General features: G+C 37.3%; 2 protein-coding genes across 2 annotated transcripts in view; one reads left to right on the top strand and one right to left on the bottom strand.

The window, feature by feature from the left end:
- Positions 1-21,301, top strand: part of LOC128358604 (interferon-induced very large GTPase 1-like) — a 232,892-nt gene that overhangs the window by 124,568 nt on the left and 87,023 nt on the right. The gene's annotated exons all lie outside the window — the stretch shown is intronic.
- Positions 6,315-21,301, bottom strand: part of LOC128360761 (serine/threonine-protein kinase Nek1-like) — a 57,510-nt gene continuing 42,523 nt past the window's right edge. Inside the window, exons 3-12 of the mRNA XM_053321262.1 lie at positions 11,143-11,291; positions 10,946-11,042; positions 10,722-10,828; positions 9,351-9,434; positions 9,190-9,257; positions 9,000-9,086; positions 7,950-8,004; positions 7,558-7,758; positions 6,474-6,632; positions 6,315-6,377 (exon numbers count right to left, since the gene is read on the bottom strand). Of these exons, the coding sequence (XP_053177237.1) occupies positions 6,315-6,377; positions 6,474-6,632; positions 7,558-7,758; positions 7,950-8,004; positions 9,000-9,086; positions 9,190-9,257; positions 9,351-9,434; positions 10,722-10,828; positions 10,946-11,042; positions 11,143-11,259 (1,038 nt within the window). The 5' untranslated portion in view covers positions 11,260-11,291. The remainder of the gene's footprint in view (positions 6,378-6,473; positions 6,633-7,557; positions 7,759-7,949; positions 8,005-8,999; positions 9,087-9,189; positions 9,258-9,350; positions 9,435-10,721; positions 10,829-10,945; positions 11,043-11,142; positions 11,292-21,301) is intronic.

Here is a 21,301-nt window from a genome sequence, read left to right as displayed (position 1 = left end):
CAACTCATCATTTATTATTCATCATGTTCATCAGATCAAATGATGTCACACTATTCACTGTCAGCAGCTGGTTTAGTCTGTATTTGAGTTCAAACCACAAAGTCACATTTAAAAGAAACAACATTTAAAATATAACATGAAAACATATTTTAGGTAATGTTAATATTTCAGTCAGTTCATATTTTTAATGTGTTGATCTGATCTGCTGAAAGCTCTGAAGTGTTTAGTCATCATGTCCTTCTGTTCAGTTTTGGTTGAAAACATCTTGAATATTTTCAAACAAAAACTTTTTGTTTTAAGATATTTTTACATTGTTCACTTTATGTTGAAGGCATCTTTTAACCCCTTCAGTGCTTGTTCCTTTGTGATTTCCTTCCAGGCCTCTGGAACATCAGCTGGCTTAGCTTTGTATTTTTGAGCAAATCTGTCATTGTATCGTACCAGTACATACTTCCAGTAGTCAGATGACTCTATGCTGGGATCTGGAGGAATGTTCCAGTCTGGATAGTAAGTGTGATACTCTCTGTAAGGATGCCATTCTCCTTTAGTATCTGAGTTACTGAATGAAGTGTCACTGTACACATTAGTTGTACACAGTTCTGGAGCCAGCTTCTCAGTATCTTCATACCTGTATTTACCAAGACCTTGTGGTCGATGAACAGCTGCATGATGCTTATCGTGTACTCTTCCTCCAGCCTCACAGGGAACTTCACAAAATGGACATTGCTTTCCACAACCAAACACTCTCTTGAAAAGCTCATCCTGTGGTTTGATTGGAAGTTTGTTCAGAGTCTCAGTGATGTCTTCAGACTTTGAGAATTCCTCCTGAAGCTGTTCTTTCATATCTTTAATTGACTTTTTGAGGCTGTTGATAAATGGATGACATGTGCTTTGGATTTGAAACAGGGCGGTTTTTTCAGCCTCCACTGAGATTGAGATGTCTTTAATCAAATATGTCCTCATGTTGCTGATGAGCTCTGTGATGCTTTTAATGTTGTCTGGCAGTTGAACACCATCTGGTCCTTTTGTGGCCTGCTCTAATCCTGCTGTGATTTTATCAACTATGACTTGAAGGTTCTTGTTCTTCAGTTTGCACAAAGTTTTGTCCTCTGACATTTGTTTCTGGATGTGCTGAAATATCCAATCCTTAACATATATTTCATATTTACAAATGTACCTGACAAATCTGTTAAAGTTATCTTTTTGCAGCAACTCTTCCTGAATGTTGTACTGGAAAAAGGAGCGGGAGCTGTACTCTGCTGAATGAGAACCTGTCACTATTTCATCCACAATTTCTATTCCCAAAGATCTATTGATGAACTCTTCCACAGCAGGTTTGATGCAACATCTGACAAAATCATTTGCTTTGCGTTGACAATCATCTCTCTGTTTGTATAAATCAAGAAAATCTGACAAATACTGCCTCTTGTATTTCTCCAGCTGAGTTTGAGGATTATTATCAGACAAGTATTTTTGGTGCATTTTGAGGAATTCCCTTGAGGCAATGCCACAAATGTGAAGTTTCAGGTCAAACTCAAACTTGATTTTGACATCCTTGCTTATATCTTTGAGGAACTCATCTATTTTGTCCAAAAGATCTTTTGTGAAAGACTCATGATAATCTCTGTGTGTCTTTACGATATCATCCACAAGATATCTGCAAGACTCAATGACCTCATCAGCTTTGTTTTGCAAGTATCTTTTTATCTTATTTTTGCGGAACAGATTGAAGGTCTTTACATTTTTTACATGCTCAGTCCCGGCCTTAAACTCACTCTTTCCTATTTCTGTTAGTTCTCCAATGTTCTGTAATTCCTCATTGACATTACGGTTCAGGAAGTTTTTTCTCAACTGGTTGAAGATGTTTTCAGATATATTTTGCTCTTTCAGGCCAGACACATTTTTAGTGGCTTCAGTCCACATCTTTTCAAACTCATGTGTCAGCTGTTCATCAGACAGTGTGGAGGTTTTACATTCACTCAGGAGATTCATGACCTTGTCTTCAATCACTCCTTTGTATTTCCTCAGAATTTCTTGAACCTCTTTTGAACATTTTCTTATATGCAGTGCACAATCCAGTTTGTTGTTCACTGAATATTTGATTTCCTTTGCAAGACTGGTGATGCTTTTGAAAAAATCAATCTTGTATTTTTCTATCAGATTTACATTCTGGCCTTTCTTTTTGTAGTAGTTGATAAGTTTTTCCTTCATTTTTCTTTTTTCATATTTTACTTTTTCTGACACCTCTGATTTTTTTGATTCAACCAATTCATTTGATTGTTGGAGTTCAGAGTCAATGTCAGAATTTAAGATTTCCGACTCAGCATCTTTTTGCCAGGACAGGATTTCTTTTCTGAAGTCCCATTCCCATTGACTGAACTCTTTGCAAAGGTTGTCATAGGCCTGAGCCACAAGAGTGTTTCTGAAGCTAAAGATGAAGTTCTCATATTTCACTGATTTCCAGAGACTTTTAATCCATTCTAGAAACTCTGGGATCTGTGAGACTTCATTGCTTCTGTTTATTTTCACTGTCCCCAAAAGATGTCTCTTTAAATCTGCTACAGCTTCACTGTAACCTGTGCTCACTGATGCCATCGGAGGGGTTCCATGCCACAGTCCTGGGATGTTCCAGTTGTTTTTGTCCATGTCATAGTCCAGCACATCTGTGAATGCTTTAATAGAAGGATTCCTTTCCATTTCAGCAGCAATTTGTGTCATTTCATTGAGCTGATCCAATAGATACTTTCTGTCTGTGAGGTTCTTTGCATGAGCTGAAACTCCAGCAACATTTTGATGCACAAAATGACAAACTGGCTTTTTCCCAATTTCCTTCATTCTCAAGAAGGCGTGAACTGCAATTTGCAGGACATCTTTCATTTCTGCCGAGTTCTCCATTGCGATGTTAATAATGGTGACATCACTTAAACCAATCACAAAGGTTGCGAGCTGATTGTCATGCTTATCACTGTCTTCTAGTTGTGCCAAATGTGGAGACTTTAGACCCTCTGTGTCAATGAGAACTATAAAATCACAGTTCAACTCATGTTTCATATCTTCTCCAACTTTGAGGAAGAGCATATAAGCTCCTCTTGTACATCTGCCGCTGCTGACAGGAAACTGCACACCAAACATGGTATTGAGGAGTGTTGACTTCCCTGTACTTTGAACACCCAGCACAGTCAGTACTAACAGTCTGCTCTGTTCTCCAACCTTCTTGTGAAGCTCCATCAGCACATCTGTCACCCATCTCTCTGGGATGTTGGAAGCATCTCCATCCAAGAGCTCTAAAGGAAATCCATCCAACATCATTTCAGCAGCCAAACCAGGGAGACAAGATATTTCATCAGCAGTGTTTCTTGAGCCATTAATTGAGAACTCATAGATGAGTCCCATCTCTCTCATGTAATGCTCTACTCCTAATGAGCTTTCCAGCAAAGTCTGAACTAAGTCTGCAATGATCTGCACGTCTTTCTCCTTTTTATCGCAGTGCTCTTTCAGTTCATTACGCAGTAAAGATAGATGACTGGCAGACTCTAAATGTGCATTCAGCTGAAATTTCATCCACTTAAGAAAAAAATCTCTTCTGTCTTTGTCACATTTGGATACAGTTTCAATAAAACTTTTCATGGCTGTGGTCAGTTTGTATTTGCTTTGCTCCTTCCTGATTTGTTGTTTTTCCTCCTGTAGCTGAGATTTATATTCCTCCAGTCCAATGTCACCAGCTTTTTTCAGTCTACATTCCTCCATGTCCAATTGTGATAATCTTTTCCAGTTTTCTCCTTGCAAGGGAAGTTGTTGTTTCTTGTAGTCTGGTATCTTCTGATCCTCAATTCCTTTCACAATCTCCTCAGCTGCTTTCTTTTGTTTGTCACTTTTGTTTTCATCCACAGATAGACCAAGTTCAACAGCTTTGTCAGACATATTTTCAACGATAACTTTGTTGGTTTCATTTGTCAGTGATTTCTTTATGGTTGTACAAAGTCTTTTTGAAAATTCTGCAACATTTTCACTTTTTTTTTTTTTCACAATGCTATTTGGTAGCTGTTCCAATGTTGTCGTTTCCTGTGTTGTAACAACCAAGACGAGTTTGGATTTCACATCTTGAAGAGAAGTCAGAATCTCTTGCTCTTTTTCTTCAACTTTGTCCAGGAACACAAAGGTAGCAGTTGACTCTTGAAAAAGAAAATTGAATTGTTCCGGTGACTCACAAATGTCTCCTCTCAAATTGGCAAAGGCAACTGGCTCTGGAAATATGTCACCTTTTTTGCCACAGGGAAGGTACCAGCAAACCTCCACCAAACCACTGGCAATTCTTCTTTTAAGACTGCCTCCTTCCATATCTCTGTGTATGAAGATGTTGTGATTCTGTTGGCCACGACTGAGAACATGATTCAAAACCTGTGACTTGGAGAGACTACAGTTTTTCAGCCTGACAAAGGTAAAGAATGGTATATTTGCTTGAACAATGTTGTTTTCAACAAATCCTCTTGATTCAGATAAATGATGTGGACACCACTCTTTGACGATGTCTCTCAGAGCCCACAGCATCAGAGTAGACTGACTGTTATTGACATGAGGCAACAGCAGTGGGACAGAAAACTGACACATTGACATCTTGAGGGCCATTTCCTGTTGCAAGAAGCTGTCAGCACAATGAAAGAGTGCAACTATGAGGTCCAGAGGGTTAACCTTGTTGTCTGCATTGTTTTCATCATCATCATCATCATCACCATTGTTTGAGACTTGTGTACAGTTTCTGCATTCTGCGTTGATTTGAAAGAGTTTCCTGAGAAAGCACCATGGTATTTTCTCCAATGATTCAACAGTTTCATCATAAATGCTGTTTTTGTTGATTTCCGAAAGAGAGCGAAGAGTGAGCTTGTTGGGATAAAAGTTTTGCAGTCCAAGTTTGGAGAGAAAGTTGAAAAGGGCTGGGGAAGAGAAAAAACATCACTTGTATTATTAGACAGCCACATTTGACTTTGGGCCCCATCTTGCGCTTGGGGTTGGGGGATCAACACCTTGGAGAATGCTGCTGTGGACAGTCTGAACAACTGTATGAAAGGTTAATATGATTAAAACAGTTTTTGAACAATATTTAACTCATGTTCTTGAGATGATATGGATCAGGTTTACATACTTTCAACAATTAAAAGCCTGTCGAGTTACTCCATGACTGAACAAATCCATTTTAAAGATAACCAAAACTGTAATCAAAAAATAATAAATAAAAACAAACCGCTGCATGCAGGGTGACCTGATGGGAGGAGATGTGAAAATATGCAGCACAGAGTGAGTTTTTGATGTTTTTGTGGAGAATGGGTCTCAGAACAATGTCTGCATCTGGAGGAACGACGCTCTGCTGCCATTTAGTGATTTTATCAAGAAGAAAAGCATCTGAACATCTGTGGTTTAAACATCTGTGTTAACCTGTTCATAAATGTGGGTGATTCTTACAGTGTCTGCTATCCACAGCTGTTTATGCTGTAGGACTGATATGTTGATAAGTCTGCAGCCTCTGAGATGCTGCACAGTGCGCAATGCCATTACACACAGCCTTACTGTTTATTAAATCAGCTGATGACACCAGACTGCTATAACCACACACACCTTCACACTCATCGGACTGGTCAGTTATAACTATGTTCTTCATTTTTATGAATTAAATGTCATTAGAAGCTCGTCAGCCAAATTGACAATAGCAATCTGCCAAAGTGACAGCACTCCTGGTTTTTAAAGGGAATAGGAGATGACACTGATTGGTTTATCGAACATTACGCCCAAAACACGCCTATGATTAATGAGGGGACTGAAGTCCAACCCTTTCGAATCGTGGGCTCTGGCACATTGACCATTTTTCCGCCGTTAAAATAGCAAAAGTGGATTTGGACACACCCCAAAGTCACTTGGACCAGGCGATTCACGCCATGCATTATAATGGGGGCCCTTTATGTTTGACTGTTTGTGTGTGTGTGTGTGTGTGTGTGTGTGTGTGTGTGTGTGTGTGTGTGTGTGTGTGTGTGTGTGTGTGTGTGTGTGTGTGTGTGTGTGTGTGTGACTACCACACTGTGTGAATGTTTACATTGTATATAAGTATCCTGCTGGATTAAAGGTCATGCAATATGTGACCATCAGTTTGTGAGGAAAATTCTCACATCTGAAGGCCCAGCAAAAGCAAAGTGCAAATATTTAATTTAAATATATACTTGTATATCTACAAAGGGATTATTACAAACAAAAAATAGCCAAAAGTGTTTGTGGATAATGAGCTTTTATTGACAAACATAGTCTGATTAATACATTAAGGGCCTGATTTAGATCCCAAATAGTGTGTGTTGTGTCTTTATGGATATTTTGGAGTTTGGACGAGCAGAAAGCTGCAAGAACAAAATGAAATGTGATAAGGTTCTAGTGGAAGAGGTTAACTAATATACTGAGTTATAACAAAAACTAATATTACCAGAAAAACCCACATATAGGAGAGTATTAGTGACAATGTCGATGCTGTTAGTAAAACCAAAAATATTCCACTCCACATGCAGGTAGAAAAACTCCATCCGCGCCTCCGTCTCCTCGTCTCCACAGTAGCAGAAGTCATCTGAGCGCAGCGCGCAGCCGGTTAATACCATGCCCTTCAAAAGGTTTTATTCATAGACGCAGTTTCCGTCAGTAAAATTACCTTCAGGTTTGGTAAATCACAACGTGTGTGCTAAATAACATATATAATAATTTACATTTTTCTCCTCCTGTATTTTGCACACTGGGGTTGAAATGCCCCACATTATATATTAATTATGGCAAACGTACTAAATGGACAGTGTGCCTTCCCTCATCTTTGCTACATTCCGATTGCCAGCTGAAAACTATTTGTTTCTATTATTACACAAGTTCAACATTTCTTCACACAACACACAAACATTTTGTAGGTTTTAGGGCCAGACGACATTTCAGCCAATGTGTTCAACGTCTTTTACTACCCACACATATTGTATATGGAAAAACAGAAACTGAAACCAGAATGCCTTAAATATCAAAATCTTGTCCTCTATCAACAGACATCTGTTTTTTTTGGGGGGAGGGGGGGGGTTAAGATTTTGTTGGCATAGACGACTATTATTGAGCAGTAGACCGACAGAAAACATGGGGGAGAAAGGGGGGTGTGGCATGACCTCCGACCGGGATTTCGAACCGGGGTCGGCTGTGTATATGGCATGCGCTCTACCCACTCTACCACCTGCGCACCCAACAGAAACCTGTTTATAATGATTAAGAATTTGCTTACCTGTTGACCCCTGCACCACATCATGGCCAAATTGAGCAATGATCTGGAATCATTAGAGAATAGATGTTTTGTAACTGAATACAGTCTGTTTTATGTAAATTCAGACATCCAATCCACTACACATCAAACAAGGTTTCCAAAGTGCTGCACAACAAGATAAAACTGAATAAATAGATAACACAATAGAAACACAATAAAAAGATGAAGTACACAATAGAAAGATAAAAGCAATAAAATAAAATAAATAAACATCAAAGAGATCTAACTGTTCCTACTTGTGGTGTGAGGAACTTCTGTATCCTGGAGGAGAGGAAAGGTTTGTCCAGTATGCTGCTGACTGAGGGTCTCTCTTCAGGGTCGCATTTTAACAGCTGAGCCAAGAGAGAGCGAAGATCTTGGGAGTAGTGACCAGGCACAGGAGGATATGAACAATGGATGATCTTCTGACATACATTCTTTATACCGCCACCATCAAACTGAGAGGAGACATTTAGTACATGGTTATAACCACCGCAGAAAAAATGAGGAAGGGTGACCCATTCTTGTTTGTTAACCATTAGACATACAGGGAAGACATCTAAATCAGTTTGTGAGAGAGTATTGCAATGCTCTGTAAAATACATTAAATCCACATGAATTAGTAACCGCTCACACACAGAATACTTACTGCAGGCTGAAGGGAGCACATTTCATACAGGACACAACCTAGGGCCCAAATATCACTGAAAGTCAGAGGAGAGAGCAGAAAAAGAGACAGGCTGGGATCAGTTCTGTGGGTACTGGCAGAAAAGGACTTCATTGCTGAGAAAACTATAAATTGGACATTGAGATTGAGATAATTACGTTTGTTGATAACACAACAAACCAATATATTTCAAAACAAAACATGTCAGACTTAAACAGTTACTGAATAATAGTCCTAGACTTATTTCCATCGTTATCCCTGAAATTATGCTAAAATTACTTAATTCAATAAACTAAGGTGGATTTGGTTACATGCAGACATAAAATAGTTTAAGAAAAAACTGTAGTGTATTTTCTGTTACAGATTTATGTCTTCCTAATACGTAAGAGTTTGCTTTGTATGCATGGGCCTTAGTATGAATCTGGGTTCCCACAGACAGAGTCTTCCTATGGAAACTGGTCTCATCCTGTGTTAGGCTCATTTATCTTTGGAGGTTGTCAAACAGTAAAGGTATTGGATCATGGGAACATAAACAAGTATTGATTGTGTCCTTTTTAAGGATGAGAAACCTAGTGCCCATGCATGGGAAAATGTATACATTGTGGGGCGTAACTTCAGTATAAAAAGGTCTTACACACAAAGAACACGGAGACAGAAGGCAGGCTACATTGGACAGGGACACCTCAGCCTCAAATTGACAAAGTTCTGTCTCCACTGACCTAGGCAGGGTTCTAATTGATAATTGGTAATAAAGAAAACTAAAAAAGAACTTCGACTTGGTCCTCGGTTCGTTCTTCATTCACTCAAGAGATATACTACAAAACCAATACAACAATAGCTTCCTGCTGTAGATACATAAGCATTGACACTCATTAAAGAGCAGACATGATACTTTGACATGTTCCAGCTGTCACATCCTAATCCTGAATGACTCACAGTTCAGTGGGGAGAGAACTTGTTCACCATATTACTCTAAAATGTTAATTTACACTATTAATGAGACAAGCACAACATAATGTGTCAAGTTAATACCTTTTGTTGTTGTATGCTTTGTTCTCACAGATCTCTGGTGATATGTAAAGTGGTGTTCCTATCAGTGTTGTTGCCAGTTCTCCAGTGCTGGAAATGAGAAGAGAATAGAAAGCAGACTGTATTATGATTTACTATTTCCATTTTAATATTTGCTCTATAGAGATCTGCAGTCAGATGACATTTTACAAACCTGTTCAACACTCTTGCAACTCCAAAGTCCCCAAGCTGTATAGTCCCATCTTTAGTCAAGAATATGTTCTATGTAGAAATGATAAAATACATGTCATTATCATGAGGCTATACAAAACAAATAAAAATGCATCATTACTAAGGGAAGATCATGTGATGTACCTCTGGTTTTATGTCTCTGTGGAGGATTTTTCTATCATGGATGTGTTTTAGTGCCAGACAAATCTGCACAAACCAGTCCAAGATCTAAGAAAGACAGAGGAACATAAAGCCACACTTAAAGTATCAACTTGAACTCTACACATCGTTTGCAAAAATCCAGAAAATTTAAAAAGGATATGAATATAAAAACATGATAATGATACAGTGTTACATGATGAAATGTATCCACATAAAGTTTCACTCTAAAAATTAACAGACAGATCCTAAATATTGGGCCGGATGCAAGAATATGCTTGTATTCTTCTTCTTAAATCTGTCATACTTTTTTCGTAAGGTGGAGTTCACGAGTGTGCCACGTCGGATTCACCAAACACTCGCATCACCAGGAAACAGTCGTAAATGACCTTCGTAAACATGATGAATCCCACCTGTCCTAAATGAACGCGGGTTCCCGAGAATAGTAAATTAACATGAATGACGCCCACAAAATACCATTTAAGGTCAGACGACTGACAGGTTGTAGAGAAGCTCCATTCATGAAAATGGCACTAAAGACTAAGAAGAAGAACTGAGGTCCTGATCTCAGAAATAGATCAACAGATAGGCATATTATTATTATTTAGTGTTAGTGGTGGAATTAAAGGTCCAGAGAAAGACAAAGAATGAGGAAAAATGAAAGCTGTCTCAGCTGTTGCGTGCAGCATCACAGAAATAAAAACAAAAATGAGTCAACATGAATTATGCCAGGAGATGTCATCAGCCAGGGAGTTAAACTATTACTTCAATAAGCAATATTTCAATTAAATGAAGAAAAGTTATTAATAAATAGTTAGTTTATATTGTAACTTATAAAGTAGCTGTGGACAAGTCGCTTGTAATTTCGGCCGCTGATATTTATATTGTATGCTTGCATTATATCATAGTTTCAATTGTCAATTTAAATGACTGATATATCTACCTAAATTGTTAAATAGCCTACTTCTTTATACTAAATAACCTAATAATTTTACAAACAGAGTATTCATGACTATGGATTCCGAAGTGCAATTTAATGAACGGGACATAGTATAGTATACACCTGCTCATTGCCTACATCCCCTGCAGTTCACACCCATTACTCAGGGGTCTCTAAAATACTGACAATATAATATACGCTCAGCCTGCAGATCGACATTATTCATTTATCTGTTAAGTAGTAGTCAGCATACAGTGATGTTAAAAAGAAAATCCAAGTAAGTTGACTCTGAAGCTGTGCTGATAAACTACAGTAGGTTACATCACTCTGTAGTATAGCTACCTAACCGTGCTTGGCTGTATGGTACAGTATCATAGTTCTTGCATCTGGCCCATTGTCTTGAGTTAGGAGCTTACTTGCTCTTCTGAGAAAAGTTGTCCTTGTTCTCTTTTCTGAGCTCTGATCTTTTGAAAGAGGTCTCCACCCTCGCAGTAGTCCATCACAATATACAGACAGCCCCACTCTAAAAGATTTTTATACAGCATAAGGAAAATGCAGCCAAACCCCATCAGAATATCATTGCAGTTAATGACCTCTGTGATAGTTTGAGGTTACAGCTAAGACCTAAGATCATTTATACCTTCAAAAGATTCCTTATACTGGACAATGAAGGGATGACTCAGGTTGGAAAGAACTTCAACTTCTTTTTGGGCTTTCTGCCTCTCCTCAGTCGACATCTGTCAAAGTGAGAGGAATAGATAATGTGAAAGAGCAAAGTAGTAAAGGAGAGCTCATATGAACACTGAAATAGTGAAGCATTATGCATATGGTGCTTACTCTAGATATCTTAATCTCCTTGATGACATATTGGTGTCCATCCTCTTTGGATTTGACAAGGATCGCTCTTCCAAATCCACCTTTGCCAATTTCCTTCACTGTTTCATACTTACTCATGTTAGTGGAATGACTGTCACCTCATGTTTGTTCTGCAGAGACACAGACAGCTGATTACAGACAAATATAGTACGTATAAGTGCAGTTTAAGTTACAAATCATAATAAGCTCTAAGTTTAACATTCAACTCTGTACTGATCAATATTTTCATATTAGAAGTGTATCACACCACAGCAATGTGAAAAATGTCACTTAACATGCAGATTTACCACATATCGTACAGGGGACAAGGACCAGTATAAGATAAAAACTTTTTTGCTGTGAAACATGAAAAGCTACTCTAGTGGAGTCCAAAAATAAAAATGTAGGGCAGAACTGAGCCTCCCCCAGATGAAATACCTTCAGTTTGTGACCACAGCTCCACTCAAGATCATGAGAGGGGTACGGCTAAAGAGCTTGGTGTGAGATTTCTTGCTTGGCCAAACTGCAGCAGCCCTACATTTTTGAAGATTATATTGTATACCTTTAAAAGCCCTTATACAGAAGAAGAAATGTAGATGTTTTTGAGCTCCTCACAGAACACCAACTAATAATCGACTGAAACTGCCTTGTTGAACATTTGACTCCCCAATTTCTTTTTTTTTAATGTTTGCTATACTTCCTGGCCAAGCTTCATGTTCACCATCAAGGACTAATTAAAGCATTTAGTAACCCAGCTGATGCAGAGAACTACACAGAACAAAATTTTTGAAAGAAGGGTCTTTTTACAGTACTTGTTAACTGTTTATTTTTTGTTGGTTGTTACTGGCTTTACATTACAACTCGTTCACCCATTCACACACATTCATACACTGATGGCAGGGGCTACCACGCAGGGTGCCAACCTGCTCATCATGTGCGACCAACCACCTCCCCATTACCACCCAGTCTTCAAATTCCTCAATGCAACACTTCAACCTCATCAGTCTCAGCAGAGTCATATTGACATAGTTTGTCTCTGTGCTCTCTCTCCTCTATTCCTTTCTCCCTTCCCCTCTCTCACCCCAACCAGTCGAGGCAGATAGCCGCCCACCTAGAGCCTGGTTCTGCCTGAGGTTTATTCTCAAAAAGGGGAGTTTTTCCTTGCCACTGTCGCCAAGAGTCATCAGCCACCACCAGCAGTGTCTGGACTCCATGGGGGGGGATCTATCATGCTGCGAGACATGCCATCGAGTCAAACATTCTCCCTGCAGATTCCAAGCGCCAAGACTTTGATAATACCTAATCATTACTATCATCTGCATAATAAACATTTCTTTCATTCTCTGGTCTCTAATAGTATGAGGAGGTCCACATGTGTTTTGTGGACTTGGAGAAGGCATTCGACCGTGTCCCTCGGGGAGTCCTTTGGGGGGTTCTCCAGGAGTACGGGGTATCCGACCCCCTGATACGGTCCGTCTGTTCCCTGTACGACCAGTGTCAGAGCTTGGTCTACATTGCCGGCAATAAGTTGAAAATGTAGTTTTGTTTTTTTAACATGCATTGTTGCTCTTTGTTGAAGGGTTCCCTTCATATTGTTTTGCCCCTGCCCCTCAGACAGCCTGAGTCACTGATTCTACACTTGCTAATCCTGTGCAGTATCACGGAGGGCTGGAGCCTGTCTACTATGTAGCAAAATGAACGAAGTAGGATACGCCCTGCATCTTGAACAGACGGCAGGTTACATCTATACACACTAACATCCACATGCACACTCACATTAACACCAACAGGCTGTAGTACATTCACTGGCATGTTAGACCTTCGGAGGAAACAAATGGTTTTGCATCATCATCCAACTCGCAGCAATCATCAATCTTAGTCAACCTTTAAATATGAAGGATTTGAAAATGTATGACTGATTAACTATGTCCTTGCAATTAGAAAACATCAATACTTTTTAAAAATGGGACTTTATTAAATATGAGCAAAAATCAATTTTATACAAGTACAGATTTGTTTTGTGCAGACTTTGTTGTTAAAAAAAATTATCCTCTCAACCTATAAAAATAGCATTGCAATTTATCTTTATCGTTGAAATTTTTCTGCTGATTCCCATCAATACTTAAATCATTCCAAAGCCAACAAATATGAGAGTGTTGTCTAAAATGTGGTCTGTCTATCTCTGCTGAAAATCTCCACAGTACATGACTATACATTTACTGTCATCGGTGTAGAGACGGAATCAATGCACATAAATGATTAAAATCACAGCATTAATGATAATTATGTTTTCTTTAGATTAATTGGTAAATCATAAATAATTGGTTACCTCACCAACATCTGCTGATATAGACACTGAGACTATGTGATTAAAAGCAGCAGAACAAATCAGCGTCTGATCATCTGAGAAAGAATTGTGTTTGATCATTGTGAACCAAGAATCAGCCCCTCTGTGCTGAGGTTGCCATAACATGTCAGGTTTAAGCAGACACATTTATAGTGGAAGCCCAGAGTATCGCATGATTATAACCAATAATATTTGTACAAATAGCTATTCCTTATTCAATTGTTTTTCTCCCATCAGACACATAACAGAAAGATCACTGACAAAAGTATAACTCACCTTACATTCATCAATCTGGGAGTTGGTTTCATCCATGCAGCTCTCAGCTGGTAAGATGTCTATTCATCCTGGCAGTGGATAAAATGCTGCACTTCCCTGCTTATGCCAAGAGGGTACTGCATCACAGGTCCTTTTATAGGCAAGGCAAGGCAGCTTTATTTATGTTGTGCATTTCATACAAAATGGCTTCTCAATGTGCTTTACATAAAACAAATATTTAACAGTAAGAATTGGAAACAAAAAACATAAAAACATACAATTAACCCCCCCACCCCACTAATAATAATTAAAAAATAAATTTAAAAAATACTGTTGGTGAAGCCACTCACACTTTCAGTTTTCACATAATAGCTAATTATCATTATACAACATAGGAATATTTGTCATAACACAATCAAATAAACTAATATTAATGGAAGACAAAGCTGCACCGAAATGTGGGATTAAATTGTGTTTTTTTACAAGATTCAACATACTCTGTAGTTAAGATGTACATGTGAACTCATTAGTAGGCTGCATACATTATATTTCACTACTCAAAACTAACTAGCTCACAGGTCCATGATGAATAATGGCATATCAAGTGAAGATGAGGTATTGTGATTAATTGATCATACTGGATGAAGTCAACTGGCAGCCTGCGTCATGTGACCAGTCTCTGTACAGGAGACTGTCCGACGTTGTGCACATGAACACTTATCATGTGCTAGTTAGCAAGAGCAACCATGAGGGGATGCAAATATCAGGCTTAACTTGAAATAGCTCTCATGAGGAGGATACATTATGCAGAAATAATACAGCAATACTGCATATCATATTCAACTGTGTGAATTGTGTATTACTTACTCTATATGTGTGCACAGTAAAAAGGGAAAAGGGACAGGCTACAATACAGGACAACCTTAGCAGGCTACTCACATACTCTGCCCTTCTTAACAAAGTAATGAGTTACATCATCCAAGGCTATTTTGGACTGGAACAAATGATGGGATAAGATTGGATATACCATTATGATGGGTATAGGGTGGGGAGGGTATTCAGAATGACCTTTTCTGCCAAATAAAATGATTACAAAAGAAAAAAAACATCTAATTCTAATTTATATAGGCACTGAAGAGATCTCCTTTGTTCATGTTTTTCTGGAGTTGTTTTCACCCATGCAGCACTCAGCTGGTAAAATGCCTATTCATCCTGGCTGTGGAGAAAATGCTGCACTTCCCTTCATATGCCAAGAGGGTACTGCATTGCAGGTTGTGGTGAACTTTACCACCCTGAGTGAGAAGAATGAATTAAAAACCAAGTCAAAGTTCTTTTTAGTTTTCTTTATTACCAATCAATTAGAACCCTGCCTAGGCCGGTGGAGACAGAACTTTATCAATTTGAGGCTGCTAAGGTGTCCCTGGTCCAATATAGCCTTCCTTCTGTCTCTTGCGTTCTCTGTGTGTAAGATCATTTATACTAAGGTTACACCCCATAAATGTATACATTTTCCCAAGAGCACTCTGCTTTTCATCCTTAAAAGGACATAATCTATACTTGTTTATGGTGGTGATTTCAACAAAATATTTTTTTTGGTCAAATAACATAAACATAAAAATAAATAATGTCAGGTGAAAATAAAAGGCCACAGTCTGGTATGACCAATTCTAAAATGTAAATAAAGAGAATAGCAGTGTCTACGTGTAAGTGACATTGTAACAGCCCATTTGATGAGCTTCTGCTGATGGCTTCATCTTTTTCTGTCATCGTTGGTTTCCAAAGGGAATAAAGTATTGTGTTATTGTGCTGTGTGAGGGAATTTTTGTGTCATGAGGGACATGAGGGTCATTGTGTCAGGTGTGCTGTAAAAACTGTTAACACCTAAGCCACAGGCCTTTTGTTATACTAGATAAGACATCAACAGCAAACTGACCATCTTTTGACATGGTAGGGGGTGAGCACAGGATATCAGTAGTCTTTGAAAAGTTTCTGTCTTTTGTTACTTTACCACTTCTTTTGTTGTACTTTCTTACTTTGTCACCCAGTCTTGTTCAACTTCCACTGGGAGGTACTGTATAAAAGCTGAAACTGGTTGTTGCTTGGCAGAACGACTGTGTGTCCTTCTCCATGCTGGTATGTACTGAGTAAAAGAGAAAGATTCATCACTCCATCGTATGTGCTTTTCTTCAGAGAAACTTCTATTACAAAGATTCTATTACAGCTGTTAGCAGGTTTCGATCTATCAGATGAGCAAAAATATTTTTGAAGTAGAAGAGCAGTATAATCCCCTGTAAGACACAAGGATGTTTCTCTGTGACTACTTTAAATCACACCAGGACCAGAGGACCATGATCTTTCCTCACATAATCTTAAATTGACCTCGTTACATTTGCTCCTGCGTCATCACCTGCCACGCCCTCTATTTCCCATCCTCTCTCTCACAAACCTGCTGCCATTCCCCCAGTGACTCTCTGTCTCTCCTCCTGTAGGTGTATCTGTATGTATGTGTGTAACAGGCCTAAACACAAACATGCAGGGCAGCATGTATACAAGTTTGAGGAAGTGATTTCTTGTTTAACATTCAATAACATATTACATTAATACAGACAAATTTGTCACAGAGCCCAGATATTGAGATGATGCCCACCGCCTGTTAGTGATGTTTTGTGCATCTTACATCCCTCTTTTGTTAGATGTTGTTGTGTAGTGCGTCTGTCTCACAAGCACCGGAGGCCTGCTAGGAGACCTTTCAGTGTCTAGGAATTTGAGGAGTTTTGGGTCAGCGTCTGGGCAAGTTGATCAGTTTTTTAGCACCAGCAACCAAAAAATGAAAATCACTGTTTTCTTCCATAATTTTTTATTATTTATTCATTGTATACATAACAAATAACAGTGAAGTTCCCTTAAAATTGGGTTGTTTTCTCTTAGATATGAATGTGTAATGTTGATATTATATGCAAATATGCATTATAAAAACATAAAATATAAATAACATATTGGATCAGTAAATAAATGGTGTATAAATGTACTATATACTGTGTGAAGAACTGTAACCGTGCTAAAGGATCTGCAGAACAGTGAGTTTATATGTGTGTGTGTAGTCACTCTAAACTCCTTCTGTCTGCTTCTATGAACCACCTGACCACTGCAGACATGGAGTTGAACTGTAATGAATTGAATGAAAGGGAGACATGGAGAGGTGTGCCTGTCTCCACAGTAAGTCACCTGTTTGATGTTATTTACGTCTGCTTTAGAACATGACCACCATGAAACAATCAGAAAATAAAGTTGTATTTCTCTCATTCACTACTTTCTTCTTTCTACCACTGCACTCTCTCTCTCTCTCGCTCATCTTTTTAAAAATGAGTCCAGAAACCAAAAGCTAACTTTACTTTTAATCATTTATCATCAAATGAAAAAAAAAGGTCCTCCCTTTTACTGACCTTATACCATCAGTTATGTTGCACCCTGGGATGAGTTTCATATAATCTTTAGATCATCTCTTGTCCACCAGGAATAGCAGAGCAAAGTTGGCCATAGAGGACTTGGTATGGCAGAAGATGGGTTAGCAGGTGATTAGATTTAAGGGTCACATGATAGTGACTATAAACTGGTGAAATGGAAAACATCATACAGTTTAACAGTTTCTATCTGAAGTTACATGTTCTATAATTGCTCTGAGGAAACATTTGAAACTAAAATCATCATTCAGTCCAGCAGGTGTCACTGTGTTGAGTGTTGAAATCCAGAAATGGGTCTCTGATAGAGTTTTGTCACGTGCCAACAAAGTTACTCAAAAATGTTGCGAAACGTCACAATAATTAAAAGTATACATTCTAATAATTATCTATAACATGTTCACTTACTTATATTTCCACTAAAAGGGCTAGTAACAAATATAACTAACTTAATAACTTCATATAAAGACGGAGATTTTTTCCGTTGCCATGACACTACCAAGCAACTTCTTATTACATCACTTCCTCTCTGCTATTGGCTGAGGCTGATAAACGATGAAAAGAACTATGCCCCCTAGTGGCCTGGGAGTTCTAGCAGTAAATACACAGTTTCAATATAAGTAGACATAAGAAACTTGCAGTTATAGTTTTAATCTTCATTTATTTCCTATATATATATACAGATTCATATGTAACTTTAATTGACTTAAATTTAACAGATATTCAATCCAATTCAGTGTTAATGTTATTGTTGCAGTTTCACTAAACGTCCAGCGGGTGGCGGTAAACACCTGTAGAGAGAGAGAAGGAGGTAGTGTGAAATATAACGAGCAAGAAAAAAAAGACAAACTTGTTTATTTGTTGAACTTCGATGTTAAAGTTGTCCAGAAGAGACCTACCTTGTTTTAGGATGTTGTTGTTTCCAGAGGATGAAGGAGGATCGCTATTAGATGTGTTTTTGATGACAAATTCTCCGGTGAGTGTGTTTTTCTTTTCAGTAATAAAATAAGAAACTGATGTTAGCTAATGCTCACTTCATGATTGTGGGTGTAAAACTAAAACGGAGGCACTGTAAACGTGTGTGATGTGAGTAATATGAGATGTGAGATACTATTGCTGGCAGACATTATTGCCTCGTGAAATCTTATAATTTTATTTTATTTATTGGTATGTTTGTTATGCTCTGTTTGTAACACTGCAGCCAGCAATAAGCTCAGAAAGGGTAGAAATAACCATAAGATATTGATATGAATCTGCATACTGTAATAAATAAATAACTTGACATTAACTGAGATGTTGTTCTGGGTCTTCAGAGAGCTGGAGGTAAAACAGCGACCCCTGCTGTCCGTGTGTGAGAGTCTGAGCCAGGACGATGCTGCACTTCGATGTTCTGGATCTTCACTTGGATGTCAGATAAGTTTAAGCAAAATAAAAGAACAATAACTGAACTGAAACTATGTAGTCAACTGAATAAAAGGAAACTTACTGACTTGACTGAACTGAACTATACTTGTAAAGAAAAAAAAACAATTAGCAACTTGAGGAATAAATAAAGGAGGAATATAAACTGAATGTGATACTACCTGGATAACAAAAAGAACTGAAAGGTGGACAATTTAATTTAATTGATACATTTATTTTGGTTTATATTTGAAAAGCTTTGGAAAAAAGGGATATATTTCAGTTATTAACATACAAAAGGGTAAAAGTTTGGTTTATTGATTTGTGTAATAACTATTCTTTCTATCTTCACTAAATTGAATTAGTGTTTTACTTATCATCCACCTTAAGGGGTCTATATGTGAGATATTTATGTAGCTATTCAGTTGATACTGAGCCTGTCTCAATACAAGTGTTGTTAGAATATGTTGGACAAACAGAGAGAGTCTCAAACAACAAATGTCAGAATATAAAACAGGAATTTTCCTACATCTAAAAACACAATGAGACAGACTCAAACTGAAACTGACAAATGAGTCAATAAGTGATAGAGACAAACAGAGAGTCAGGCGTCAGGTAAACTGCTGAATATCAGTTATGATGTTTAACAATAATAAGGGACTGACAGGACAAACACTTTTACTTTAACATACAGATTTTTAAATATATTCTCATCTTGTTACATCTAACACAGTTATTTATATATGTAGATTAGATAGACTGTGCTGTCTCACTGTGCTGATTACAGACACTCTTATGAATATCACCTTTTAATTTCCCATTTGAAAAGCTGAACTGTAGATTTGACACTTGTGCCCTCATGTGGTAGAAGGCTGAACTGCTCAGCATTGTATCACTATGACTTTGTTGCGTTCACTGTGTGCTTTTCAAACAGTGACGTGAAGTATTTATTCATACAACAGAAATCCTTTAATCTTCTGCATAGTTCAATAATATATGTGAGTGGCAAATTATCAGAGCATGTACTGATGTCCACTGGCTGAGTTTGTTAAAGGACTGGTTCACCCAAAACCTTTTAAATGCTTCTATAGTATTTCTGCTGCTAGCCCAATTCAATGAAGATTAATGGGATTTAATTTGTGGAGGTCTTGGCATTAAAAACAGCAGTATGTTGTTCTAGAAAGTGTGACTGTTACTGTGAATAATCCAGAGAAATTATGCAAAAAATGTCACATTTGTTAAGTTGAAAGTTTCAGAATATGTTGGAACGTCATTTTTAGAAAGGCATGAAACTATTCAAGTCTTTTAAATATTGCTTTTTATTGCATCTCTACTGTAATGGGGTGGTGGCTGAAATCCCAGTGACAGATATCTCAAAAACTGAAAAACAGAAAGATATTCCAGCATGTAAGAATAACCCTCCAAATACCTGTATACCACTCTGTGAATCATACTTTCTGACATTGTGTCTTAATTTTACACAATTTAAATCTGAACATGTTCTGAGTCTGTAGTGTTGATTAATAATGGATAACTGCTGTTGACACTGTTGTCCCGTAATGCAATGCACAATGGAAATAAAGGATCTACTGACAGCTGGTAAAGACTGACACCATTGTTGTCAGTAGTGCAGTGGCTTTAAAAACATAAAACTAAAGTAATACATTTGTAGAATTAAACTTTATACTCAATATTTCTGAACATATCAAATTAGAAATTGGCAATAATTACCTGAAGTTATAATTTGGTGTATTTTATATTTCTACATGTGGTGGTTTTATGGCTTTATTATTTATTATGAAACATATTTAGCCACATGATCTTTGTATACCGTATATTATCACTATCACTTATCATTATGTACATAACTATACTGTATGTAAACATGTAAAAAGAAGAATAAAGAAACACTGACAAAGCTCAACTTCTTTGTATCTTGTTTAATTCATTGTGTCTGAAAACATGTAAGTCAGAAGTTCAACATGATCAACAGACCAGAAGATGCCACATTATTCCCACAGTTGGCTTGTTTAGACAATATTTAAACATAAAGACTTCTTATTCACTAACTTTCATCAAACACACATCAAGAGATCAAATGTTTAGCATATTCCTATTAGAAATGAAACTGTAAATCATCATTATATTTAGCTTGTGTCATTATGTACGTAGTTGTACTCATTAAAAAGTAAAATGAAAAAATATAAAGAAATGATACAACAAAACTGTTTTCTGTCAAAAATAATGAAAAAAGTTAAAATGTTAAAGAATAAAACTGTAAAAAGTAAAATAAATGTAAATGTAAAAAATGTCATTACATAGCCTTTAAATGTTATACTGTAGGCCTTCATCATCATCATCATCATCATCTTTAGCACATGTCATGATGTACTTAGTTGTGTTAAAAGATGAATATAATAAAATCTTTGTACTCAAAAGTGAAATAATACAGTAAAACAATAATAATGTTTTTAAAATATAATAAAACAGTTTTTTACATCATCTGTCAAAAATAATGAAAAAAGTTATAAATGATAAAGAATAAAACTATTTAAAAATGAAAAGAGTCAAAAAAGTCAAAGTTTCATTACATAGCCTTTAAACTGTATTATATAAAATATTAAAGAATCTGTTTCACATGGCCTTTGTTCTTCATCATCATCATCATCATTATATTTAG

This window comes from Scomber japonicus, chromosome 1 (assembly GCF_027409825.1).
Source record: "Scomber japonicus isolate fScoJap1 chromosome 1, fScoJap1.pri, whole genome shotgun sequence".
Taxonomy (NCBI): domain Eukaryota; kingdom Metazoa; phylum Chordata; class Actinopteri; order Scombriformes; family Scombridae; genus Scomber; species Scomber japonicus.
Note: the sequence above shows the minus strand (reverse complement) of the source record. Positions and strands in the feature narration are given on the sequence as shown.